General features: G+C 47.8%; 1 protein-coding gene across 1 annotated transcript; it reads left to right on the forward strand.

Annotated features, from left to right (window-relative positions):
• Window positions 1-7,807: 7,807 nt before the first annotated feature.
• On the forward strand, window positions 7,808-11,884 carry LOC137097507 (integrase/recombinase xerD homolog). Its single transcript, XM_067470678.1, has 2 exons — window positions 7,808-8,393; window positions 10,866-11,884. The coding sequence occupies exons 1-2, from the start codon at window positions 7,931-7,933 to the stop codon at window positions 11,843-11,845; spliced, it is 1,443 nt and encodes a 480-aa protein (XP_067326779.1). The 5' UTR covers window positions 7,808-7,930; the 3' UTR covers window positions 11,846-11,884.
• The last annotated feature ends 565 nt before the right edge of the window (window positions 11,885-12,449 follow it).

Raw genomic sequence — 12,449 nt, forward strand, 5'->3', positions numbered from 1 at the left:
CCCCTGAGCCCGCCCAATCAGGAGAACCCACAGGGCAATCAGCTCTGTGGGTTCTTCTGATTGGCTCCCGGAGCTCCCAGCAAGCATCTAGCCATCTTACGTATTTCCGAAATGGACGGAAATACAAAAATATTTGGCGCATGCCGTTTCGATATTTAAAAACACTTCCGGGTTTAAAAATAAGTGTTGTAATCGTTTTGTAATTGCTAAAATTAACGAATATTTAACGAATTACAAAATTAACGAACGAAACCGCCCAGGCCTTATATATATATATATATATATATGAAGAGTTAAAACTCTTGAGTCATACATAGGCATTAGGGAATATGCACACGAAATATGAAACAACTATTAGAGTTGTACGCGGAATCATTTTCCTTTGGTACATCGGTTCTTTCATTACTTCCATTACCTCGGGGAGCACGTAACGGGACGGCCCCTCCTGGTACAAAAATCAGCTCAATGCAAAAGCAAGTGGGAGCCAATCCTGCCTCCTCATCTGCTTTTCATGAATATGTGGTGCCCCATGCCACCTTGCATTGGAAAGAGTGTGTGTGTGGCATGCAGGCCCAGAAAGCGCACGTGCCTGCCTGCAACTGAGTACTTCCTCTAGAGTAAGAAAGTCAGAACTTGCCTCCTTGGCGTTGGGACTCAGCCTGTGATTGAATCTGAGCCTGTGCTTGAACCTGTGAATGTATTTTAGTCTCCTGATGTTTCTGTGTCTGATGTGGGTAATGAGGAGGGAAATCAGTCCCCTGTTGCTTCTGATGTGGGGGATGCTGGGACTGACTCTGAGGTGCAAGATGGAGACACTTTGGTCAATGAGTTTCATGCAGACACTGACAGAGAGGTTTTGGTGCAAAGGGCAGATTCTCATGAGAATGTTTCTGTTAGGCCTTGGGAGGAAGGGTTACTCCCTCCGCCTGTGAGCTCTCCAGATTCTAGTTGGAAAACAATCTGGCACCTGGTAAAGTTAATGAAGAGTCAGATAAGCAGATTAGCCAGAATCGACAAGAGGCCCAATGTTTACGTAGATCTGGAAGAATTCGTCAATTAAAGTCAAAGACTGGGGGAAAGTGAAACCAGTTTTGGGGATTTAAGGTTTGCCTGTAGAAAATCTTATCAGATCAGGTATCAATGTATTGTCGAAGGCTTTCATGGCTGGAATCACTAGGTTCTTGTGGGATTTTTCGGGCTATATGGCCATGTTCTAGAGGCATTTCTCCTGACGTTTCACCTGCATCTATGGCAAGCATCCATGACCTCACCTCTGAGGATGCTTGCAATAGATGCAGGCGAAACGTCAGGAGAAATGCCTCTAGAACATGGCCATATAGCCCGAAAAAACCCACAAGAACCTAGATCAGGTATCGTTTGGAAACCAAGTTCTTGTGCCATGGAAGTCTTGTTCGAGGGATTTTGTTTCTTTGGAGTTTTTTTTAGCCTTTTGGATTGTCTTTGCATCCTGCTTGACTCCTGTCTGGATTAATGCTGCCTTGGATTGCCTGTATTTCTTGTGTGGATATTGCTTTGGGTTACTACTGTTTATGGACTAATACTTTTAAGAACCATCTGATTTTCTTACAAGCATTTATTTCTTCTGGCTATTTACTAAGTTTTAATAAAAGAAGATTTGATTCTTCACTCTTTGTGTGGTGTGTTTTAAGTCAGAGGGCTTCTTTTGGACCTGGAGTGATACACTTGGCTTGGAAAGAGTGCATGTGTAGTGTGCAGACCCAAAATGCTCACACACGTCTCCCTGCAACCAAACACCTCCTCTAGAGTAAGAAAGGCAGAACTTCCCTCCTTGCCTTGGAAAGAGTGTGTATGTGGCATGCCTGGGATGTCCACCCCCCCCCCCCCCAATAATGGACTGATGGAAAATGGATCTTTCCGCACCTCAGAGCAAAAACAGGTATCTCCCCTCCCGATTTTGGGAGGGTCCAAAAACTGGATCGGGCACCCCACCTAAAGCTGAGATATTAAACGGGTCAAGGTTTATCGTGACAGCAAACAGGCCTAGTTAATACTTTGGCAGAGGACACATCTACATTGCCATATAATGCAGTTTCGGTTTACCTGCATTTAACTGCATTATATGACAGTGTAGATGAGGCCAATGAATCATCAGATGGATCATCAGATGCAGCTAGAAAGATATTACGTTTGAAGCCATAGAGAACCATCACTACCAATCAAAATCCGCAGTACTGGGCTGGACGAAGCAATGATCAGATGTTGTGTAAGGAAGCTTTCTGATCCTATACGTGTGAAATTCTATAAATAATTTCATATGTTTGCAAACCATGTATCAAAACATAGTAAAGGTAAAGGTTTTCCCTGACATTAAGTCCAGTTGTGTCCGACTCTGGGGATTGGTGCTCTTATTATTTTATTTATTATTTATTTATTTATATTATTTATATCCCGCCCTTCTCACCCCGCAGGGGTCTCAGGGTGGATTACAATGTACATATACATGGCAAACATTCAATGCCATAGACACACAACATATATAGACAGGCACACAGAGGCAATTAACATTCCAGCTTTTTCATGAGGATATTCTGGCCACCAGGGGAGCTCTTGCTTCACCGTCCATTTGTGACACTGATTAAGTACTTCCTCATTCTTTGCATGATTGTTGGAGATTTTTATGGCCTCTTAAATTAGCTTCTCCACATAAGCGGTACCTAAATTTCCTACTTGACAGATGCAACTGTCTTTCGGGCTGCAAAGGTCGACAGCAAGCTACACAAATTGGGCAGAAGCTCACTCCAACCCGGGCTGGCTTCGAACTCATGATCTTTTGATCAGTAGTGATCTTAATGCAGCTGACTCCCAGCCAGCTGCACCACAGTCCCAAAGCTTATCCATTTCTAAGCCGAAGAGCCAGCATTATCCATAGATGCCTCCAAGGTCATGTGGCCAGTATGACTGCATGGAGCACTGTTACCTGCCAGTTGGAGTGGTACTTATTGATCTAGTGGTACTTTTTTTTTTGTCGTGTCAGGAGTGACCTGAGAAACTGCAAGTCGCTTCTGGTGTGAGAGAATTGGCCGTCTGCAAGGACGTTGCCCAGGGATGATTTGATGTTTTATCATCCTTGTGGGAGGCTTCTCTCATGTCCCCGCATGAGGAGCTGGAGCTGATAGAAGGAGCTCATCCGCCTCGCCCCGATTCGAACCTGCGACCTGTCGGTCTTCAGTCCTGCCGGCAGAGGGATTTAACCCCCTCACCACCGGGGGCTCCTATTGATCTACTCACATTTACATGTTTTTGAACTACTAGGTTGGCAGAAGCTGGGGCTAACAGCAGGAGCTCACCCCACTCCCCGGATTTGAACCTGCAACCTTTTGGTCAGCAAATTCAGCAGCTCAGCAGTTTATCCCACTGTTCCACGGGGGCCTCCTTGTGTCAAAACATATGCACTTTTAAAAAATTGGACAGGACAAATTCAAATATGGAAAAGCAACAAATTTCCATACCTGGAAGCAAAGTTAGTTTGAAAATCAACTCTTTATTTGTTTGTTTGTATCTTTTTATATATTTACAAGTAGATCGTTCACAGAGGGCAACGCTTCCTTTGTGATCACTGTCTTACAGTGTTTAGTCCCATCCTCTCAAATAAATAAAGCTTCTTGCAAATGGAAGGCATATTTGACAGATATCAACTCCCCAAAAGCATACACACAATGGTTGTTTGGTTTCTGAGATGTGATCACCCATTGATCTTAACTTGCACAAGTAGATATGTTTTGAGAGATGTGTACATCAAAAGCATCCCAATTGCAGGCCTCTCAAAAAGGGAGGAAGTCGCTCGAAACCTGGAGAGAAGAGAGCCTAGAGATTTAGAAAAAGGCAATTAAATAGCTCGTGCGTTTGACTTTTTTTTTCAAAAAGGAGAGATCAATTCATTGCTTCATTGCCAACTTTGATCTTCCTGAATTGGTTTGAAATACATCTTTCAAAGGAACATGAAAAATATGTTTTTATATACACTCACTGGAAATTTTTTCCCCACCCCTTCATTCTTTTTTTTTCACTTCCATCTAGCAATTTCACTTCCATCTCACTCGAGAGAATTGGGGGCCCATCATAAAATGACAGTGGTATAGAATTAAAGACTAAAGGCTTTTGTATCGAACTTGTTTTAGCCTTCACCTGGCTTCTAAATGCATTGAACTGATGAAATGGGTTGGGGGATATGTAAGGGCTTAAATTCTCTTTGGTTCAGGAGACTATAATACAACTACGGATACGGAAGGCTATTTCTAACCACATTTTTGCTCCATCGGTAGAACTATTACCATGGCAATTGTACAAATGGATCATATTAAGAGAATCAGGTGTATTAAAACAGAAATGCATACAGTTGTACTGTGCGCATAGGAGCAAAGGAGAGGAAAATGAACAATTTCAGCCACACAGACTTCTAAAAGAACTGCCCACATAACTTATTTGAATTTAGTGAAAATGGACAAGATTGAGTGCAACGCAAGCTGTCTGTAGAAGAACTTCCTGACTGTGAGAGCCGTTCAGCAGTGGAACTCTCTGCCCCGGAGTGTGGTGGAGGCTCCTTCTTTGGAAGCTTTTAAGCAGAGGCTGGATGGCCATCTGTCAGGGGTGATTTGAATGCAATATTCCTGTTTCTTGGCAGGGGGTTGGACTGGATGGCCCATGAGGTCTCTTCCAACTCTTTGATTCTATGATTCTATGATTCTGCATTTGGAATCTAAGCCCTTAGGCGACTCAGAGCGGTTTATAACAATTTCGGTATACACAATACAAAATCATTAGGCATTTAAAAGCAATAGCATCACAAATCATTAGACATCAGCATCAATACATCAGTACATCAATATAACAAATCCATCAGGTCTCATCAATGAAATCAGAATCCAAACTCGTTATCCATTATTCCGTGTTCCGATAGTCAGTCAATCAATCACACTGCTTAGTCGAATGCCTGTTCAAACAGCCAGGTTTTTACTTTCCTCCAGAATGCTAGCAAGGAGGGAGCCAATCTGATATCTGCAGGAAGGGCATTCCACAGCTGAGGGGCCACCACTGAGAAGGCCTTGTCTCTCATCCCCGCCAGGCGTGCTTGTGAAGCTGGCGGGATTGAGAGCAGGGCCTCCCAAGACGATCTTAATGTCCGAACTGGTTCATAGGAGGAGATGCGTTCGGACAGGTAGGTCGGGCCAGAACCATTTAGGGCTTTAAAGGCTAAAGTCAGCACTTTGAATTGTGCCCGGTAGCAAATTGGCAGCCAGTGGAGCTGGTGCAACAGAGGAGTGGTATGTTCTCTGAGTGCCGCTCCTGTTAGCTTCCAGGGTGCCGATCGTTGGACCATTTGAAGCTTCCGAGCAGTCTTCAGAGGCAACAGCATAGAGTAGAGAGCGTTGCAGTAGTCTAGACGGGATGTGACTAGAGCATGGACTACCATGGCCAAGTCAGACTTACCATACTCATATGCCGCTACTATGGCGCAGTTGGCTGGGAGTCAGCTGCATTAAGATCACTACTGACCAAAAGGTCATGAATTTGAAGCCAGTCCGTGTCGGAGTAAGCTTCCGACCAATTTATGTAGCTTGCTGTCGACTTTTGCAGCCCAAAAGACAGTTGCATCTGTCAAGTAGGAAATTTAGGTACCGCTTCTGCAAGGGGCCCCCAGTGGTGCAGTGGGTTAAACCACTGAGTTGCTAAACTTGTTGACCGAAAGGTCGCAGGTGCAAATCCAGGGAACAGCATAAGCTTCCGCTGTAAGCTCCAGCTTCTGCCAACCTAGCTGTACTGTCACGCGCTGGGCCTATAGCAGTTGGCTTTTGAACAGGACATGCCCTTTGTGCCCAGCGGGAAGCCGGGGTGCCTCGAGTGAGAGGCCCTAAGGATTTTCCTATACAGAGTCTTCAGAAACTTGAAAGGTTTAACAAATTCCTTTATTATTGCTTAAGTCTTCAACAAACAATCAAATACTTCTTAGATCTTCAACAAATTAAAGAAATGCTTCTTAACTTCTCTGCAAAGGACAGGCTCCTTGCTTGGAGAACTATTTCTTTCTTTAACAAGGAAAACCCTTTTTGACCCCTCCCGGGCAATCTATTTTCTAAACTTTGCTAGTGTGGGCCCTACTCCTGGCTCCAAACTGCTTCTTGGGTCCCGAGTAGACCTACCAGCCAAGGCTTTGTAGATTTTCCAGCTGGAGTCCTTTTGGATTTCCTCCACGAATGGTGTGGATCTGTATCTTTAACGCCAACAAGGGTTGTGCTGTAAAACTGTTTTCCTTAGAAGCTTTAGGGCTGTTTTCCCCGGAAGTTGTGAGAAGGACCTATCCACACCTACGAAGTGGGTGGGGAGAGCAAGTTTGCCTCCTCACCCAAAAAAGAGAATGGTTCGTCCCAGGCGAACCATCTGGAAGAGGGGCGGAGCCAGGCTCTTGCCTCAGCCCGCCTCTCTTCCTCAGTCTCTTCAAGGCAGCGAAGGAGAGAGGACGTCCAGGTCGGTAGCTGGGCGGGGGGTGGGGGCCTGTTGAGCTCCTCGCTCGCCTCCCACGCCCCCTCCCTCCCCCTGGCCCAGGCAGGACTTGTCAACGGGCCCATGGTTCGGGCCGCCCCCCCCCTCCTTTACCTTCCTTCCCGGGGTTTGGCGGGGGTGGGCGGTGGGTATGCCTCCTCTCTCCTTCGGCCTGGCATCCCCGGCCTGGCCCTCGTGGCGTGGGCCGGCGTCGCCGCTTCCCCTCTCCCTCTCCCTGGTGGCTCAGGCGAGGGAGGGGGTTTAGCGGCGCGGGCATGGGTTTTTTCGGCCTGAGCGGCCGTGTGGCGATATCGCGCCGCGCGGCGTGTTGCCGGGCGGCGCGCGCTTGCCTCCTCCGCTTGCGGCGCCGCTTATTTTGCCAGCGGCGCCGCTTGCGAGGGGTTTTTTCTCCACCCCGGCTGCCAGGGCGTCCGCGGTGGCACACTAGGCCTCTGCGGGGCCTATGGCCTTCCTGTTGTTGCAGCACCTGTTCTCGCCGCGTGCGCGGCCGGGACTGGTGGCGGCGTCGCGGGGCCTTGCTGGCCCCGGCGCCTGCCCAAATGAGTCGGCCTGCCAAGGCCGCACCGCTCTGGCTTACTCAGGGGTTTCTCTGCCCTCACGGCAGCCGGCGTGGGTCAAGCGGCGGCCGCCATCTTGGCCACATGGCCGTCGGCCATTTTGGGCCTGTGGCGTCCGGCTCGGGGCGGCCTCCATCTTGTCACCTGGCCGGCAGCCACCTTGGGGCCTGCATAGGCCTGGGTGATGGTGCCCCCTCCCTTTGGGGTTTTTTGAACAGGGCCTCAAACGCTGGGCTGGGCCAGGCACCAGATGTGTGGCCACATTCAGGCAGGCTGCTGGGTTGGGCCTGCCCTTTGGGGCTATAATACCAGATAATGGATTCAAACCAACCATTGCAGGGGGTTTCTGTAATATCATAATGCTTTTAATGTATTTGGATACGTTTTGCTGTGGTGGTCGTCCACAGTGACGCAGAAGTTTAGACGACACAATTCTGCTGCCCAATGGAGGTTGGATTTTATGACACATGCGCTTTCTTCCTATTCTGATATTACACATAATAATTACACAATTCTGAGCGCTTATTTGGTTGGTGTCACTAAGGATTATGATGATATATAAGGGTTACAGTTTACAAGTCCAATTTCAATGACCAAGACCAATATATTAGTGTCAAATAATTTATATATATGTGTGTATGTATATATATAATATCTATATAATAATAATATTAATACTACTACTACTACTAATAATAATAATAATAATTTACAGAAAAGGGCCACCCCCTCCCCGGGCTTATTTTGGCCCTTATTCTCTGCTGACTATAACCAATAAAGACTGGTTCTTTCTCAAGATAATTAATCTATTTGGCTATTACTTTCTTTATAGGATGCCTCCAAGAAAGAATGTCGGCGGACCAAAGGGCAAGGGGCCAGCGAAGAAGGCACCAGCAAAGCGCCCCCTGCCACCCAGCGTTTCGTCGTCAGAAGATGAAGGGGTCTCGGCTGCGGACCTTGACGCTCTTGCAGCTCGGGTCATTGATTTAGAAAAATCAAGGGGCTTAACGTCCCCTGCCGCCGGTCAGCGACCGGCACGTGATGCCAGCAAGGCGGCTCGATTTAAAGCACTGTTGTCTCGTGTTTCTTCCCTAGAAGCTGATCGGGAGGCCAGGGCCCAGGGCCAAGTGGTGCCTACATTAATACCTCAACCAACAACGGTAGAGAGACCAGTGCCGCCCGCACCCGAAGAGCCACAGCACCCGCTTCAGCTTGAGATCGCAGTGCAGACCCCAGTGCCAACAGCTCCCATTGAGACAACATTGGCCCGGACCATCCCGTCCACGTCAGCGGCAGGTAGGTTAATGTCATCAACGGGCACTAACACCACAATCATTTGGCCATGGGGTCAGGGACAGGGTCCCCTGCCTCCGAACACTCAGAGCCAACAGACACACTCCATCTCAACTGACACAGGTTCAATACCAGTCCACGCCAACAGCCCTAGCGAAGAGGTCATCCAGTCTGGGTCACAAGCCCCCGCGGCTAACCCTAAGGTTACGGCGGAGGAGGCTAATCAATACTGGGGCACTGACAAGTGGCCGCTGCCTTCAACGGCACCTACATCTAACTCCCTGAGTTCCCACTTAGCCCAGAAGACCATTGACAAAATTCTAAAAAATGAATATATAGACATATTCTCATTATATTTTAGAGAATTGGAGAAAAAGGAAAAAGAAGACTTAGATGATGAGAATAAAGAGAAGATTAAAAAGCGCAGGGTCGAACAAAACTGGGAGAATTGGCTGGCCTGCTATATGATTTATTCGGAACTCATTTCAGAAGCCCATCCTTATAGGGCTAAATCACTAATTCGTTATCAAAACATCATCTATGGGGCCTCAGTCAATTTTCCTGGGAATGCCTGGCTCCAGTACGATAAGCGTTTTCGCTCTAAGGCGGCACGCGACCCAAGTATCCGCTGGGATTTGATCGACAACCAACTTTGGATGGAAGTAATGTCCCCATCCAAGCTGAGCCATGGCGAAAAAGCCGACAGCGGCCATACCATCCAAAATACCAAAAGCGGGCAGTCCTTTCGGCAAGCGGCCCCGCAGCAGCAGGGTCAACGTCAAAGGGCCATGTGTTGGGAATATGCAGCACAGGGAATATGCTCCCGTAAAAACTGCAAGTTCTTGCATTCCTGTACCATCTGCCTGGGAACCCATTCAGCTAAAACGTGTACCAGGGGCAGGCCAACCAGGCCTAACCAAAGAGACAATCAGTTCCCCAGAAAAAACACCTTGCAATCCCCCCTTCCAAAAGGGCCCCAGTCCAATTAGACTACAACAGCTTGCCACCTGGTTGAAGCTTTACCCCGATAGGCCCGCAGCCAAATATTTGTTAGATGGTTTCACCTTCGGTTTTCGCATTCCAGCACTGGGGCCTCGGAATCCACGTACATCACCCAACCTAAAGTCATTACTGGGTATGGAAGAGCTAGTCAGACATAAAATTGATAAAGAGTTAAAAGAAGGTAGGGTTATTGGCCCCTTTACCCAGCCCCCCACCCCGCATTTCAGAGCCTCGCCATTAGGGATAGTTCCTAAAAAGATAGAGGGAGAATTTCGCCTCATTCACCATCTGTCTTACCCAAAGGGCAGTTCGGTGAATGACGCCATACCGGAAGACCTGTGCACAGTTCATTATACTTCTTTCGATGCGGCAATCCGCCTCATCAGGCGTTTTGGATGTGCGGCGGAGCTAGCTAAGTGTGACATTAAGTCGGCATTTCGCTTGCTCCCGGTTCACCCGTTAGATTTTGATCTCCTAGGTTTCCAATTTGAAGGAGTTTTCTACATGGACCGGGCTCTGCCCATGGGCTGTTCGGTGTCGTGCGCAGCTTTCGAAAAATTTAGCACATTCTTGGAGTGGGCAGTAAAGACCCAATCAGGCCTTAAGGGCGTGGTTCACTATCTGGATGATTTCCTTTTTGTAGGGCGACAGGGCTCCGGTCAGTGCGGCGCTTTGCTCTTAGCTTTTCAACAGTTAGCGAACCAGCTAGGGGTTCCTTTAGCTGAGGAAAAAACCGAGGGCCCTCACACCACACTAACCTTCCTGGGGATAGAGATAGACACCATACAACAATATTCCAGGCTGCCGCCAACAAAAGTGACAGACCTGATGGACAGGGTCCAATCATTTATAAAACATAAAAAAGCCACACTACGACAATTTCAGGAGATAATTGGGCATTTAAATTTTGCATGTAGAGTGATTGCACCAGGTAGAGCCTTCTTGCGAAGATTGTGCAATGCAACCACGGGCGTGTCTTTGCCGCACCACCACATAAGGATTACCCAGTCAATTAAGCTTGACATGGCAGTCTGGATTGATTTCCTAAACTGCTTTAATGGAATCTCCTTCTGGAGACAAGACTTACTCTTGAAAGACTCAATGAAGGTTGCATCCGATGCTTCGGGTGCAATAGGTTTTGGGGTTTATTTCGACGGCCACTGGTGCGCCGAGTATTGGCCGCATGATTGGCACGCTCGGGGCATTACAACTGACCTAACTTTTCTTGAATTTTTCCCGATTCTAGTAGCAGTTTCCCTATGGAGCAGTAGGTTCGCAAACTCAACAGTACATTTCTGGTGTGATAACATGGCTACTGTCCAGGTTATCAACACCCTCACTTCTAAGTCACCCAGAGTCATGTCCGCCCTGCGCTATTTTACCCTACATTGTCTACGTCATAACATCTTATTTCGCGCATTTCACATCGCGGGTTTAGACAACTCCTTAGCCGATTCACTATCTCGCATGCAGATGGAGCGTTTTCGACATCTAGCGCCCAACGCAGACCCTTACCCGGAACGCATGCCCGACCATCTCTGGCAGGCTGGGACGACGAGCTAATAAGGGGTATGGCAATGGCTCTCGCTCCCAATTCCAGAAAAGCCTACCTTAGGACAGTACGTGAATTTATTGACTTTAGAAATTACTACAATTTACCAAACACTACTCCCGTACCTTATGAACATGTTGCCCAATTCTGTATTTATTCTAAGAGAAGGGGCCTGACACCACATTCAATTAGGACAAAGTTAGCTGCGTTAGCCTATTGGTTCAAGGCGCAGGGCCTTCCAGATCACACTAACGACTTTAGATTGCACAAACTGATGGCTGGATGGTCACGGCAATATGGCAGGCCAACTGATGACAGACAACCAATGACCCCTGACATTTTGAAGGGCCTTTTAAAGACATGGCCCTCAATTTGCTCGTCCAAATACGAACAATTGTTATTTCATGCGGCAGCTTTGACAGCCTTTTTCGCTGCCTTGAGGGTGAGTGAGTTGGTTGCTGCATCAAAAAACGATAAATCTCAGAAGGCTTTAATTCGGTCCGACATTACCATGTCCCACAATTGCTTAGAGATTTACATCCGTTCATCTAAAACGGACCAGGAGTCAAGGGGCTCAGTCATTACCCTAACACAATGCAGCGCAGCAGACCTCTGTCCTATACAAGCACTGTCGCAATACATCGCAGCCAGAAAACCATCCCAAGGTTATTTTTTCTGTCACCAGGATGGATCACCATTGACTAGATATCAGTTTTGGACAATCACATCAAAGGCTCTTAAAGCCCTAGGCCTGCCACAACACAAATTCGGTACTCACTCCTTTAGGATAGGGGCTGCTTCCACGGCATCAGGCTTGGGATACGGGTCAGAAACAATCAAATCCTTGGGGCGGTGGAAATCCAACGCTTACAAGAGTTATGTACGTCCCTGTTCCATATAATAACACTAATTTGTCTTTACAGATGCTGCGTGGCTGGCACCCAGACGGAAGGTCCTGATCTGCGGGCATAGCTACGTACATTGGGCGGAGCGTCAGGCTCGAAGGACTTCCTATGGCCAACACCTGGGCCTTGCCTCCATAGCATCTGTTGAATGGAGAGGAAGACGCGGTTTGAGGTGGGACGGTCTGATCCCCTTGTTGTTCGAATCCAGGAGTGCCCCCCCTCCTGATGTCGTGGTCATCCACTTGGGTGGAAATGACCTGGGCCTATTGAAAGGCAGGGCGCTTTACTTACAAGCGTGTGAAGATGTGGACAGGATATGGGAGGCGTGGCCCCATACCCACATCATTTGGTCAGCCATTATACCACGCCTTAAGTGGCCCGGTGGCGGTGAAGTAAGAAAGCTCGAGAGAGCCCGCAAGAGGGTTAACAGAGCTATGCGATCAATGATGTCCCGTGGCAACGGGTCCTACATTCAACACCAACACATTACGCATGTCAATCCTGAATTTTACAGGGCAGATGGAATCCACCTGTCAGATTTGGCCAACGATCAGTTTTTACGAGATTTGAGGGAAGGGATTAGGTGTGTGTTAGAGGACT

The sequence above is a fragment of the Anolis sagrei genome, chromosome 7 (genome assembly GCF_037176765.1).
Source record: "Anolis sagrei isolate rAnoSag1 chromosome 7, rAnoSag1.mat, whole genome shotgun sequence".
NCBI classification, from domain to species: Eukaryota; Metazoa; Chordata; class Lepidosauria; order Squamata; family Dactyloidae; genus Anolis; species Anolis sagrei.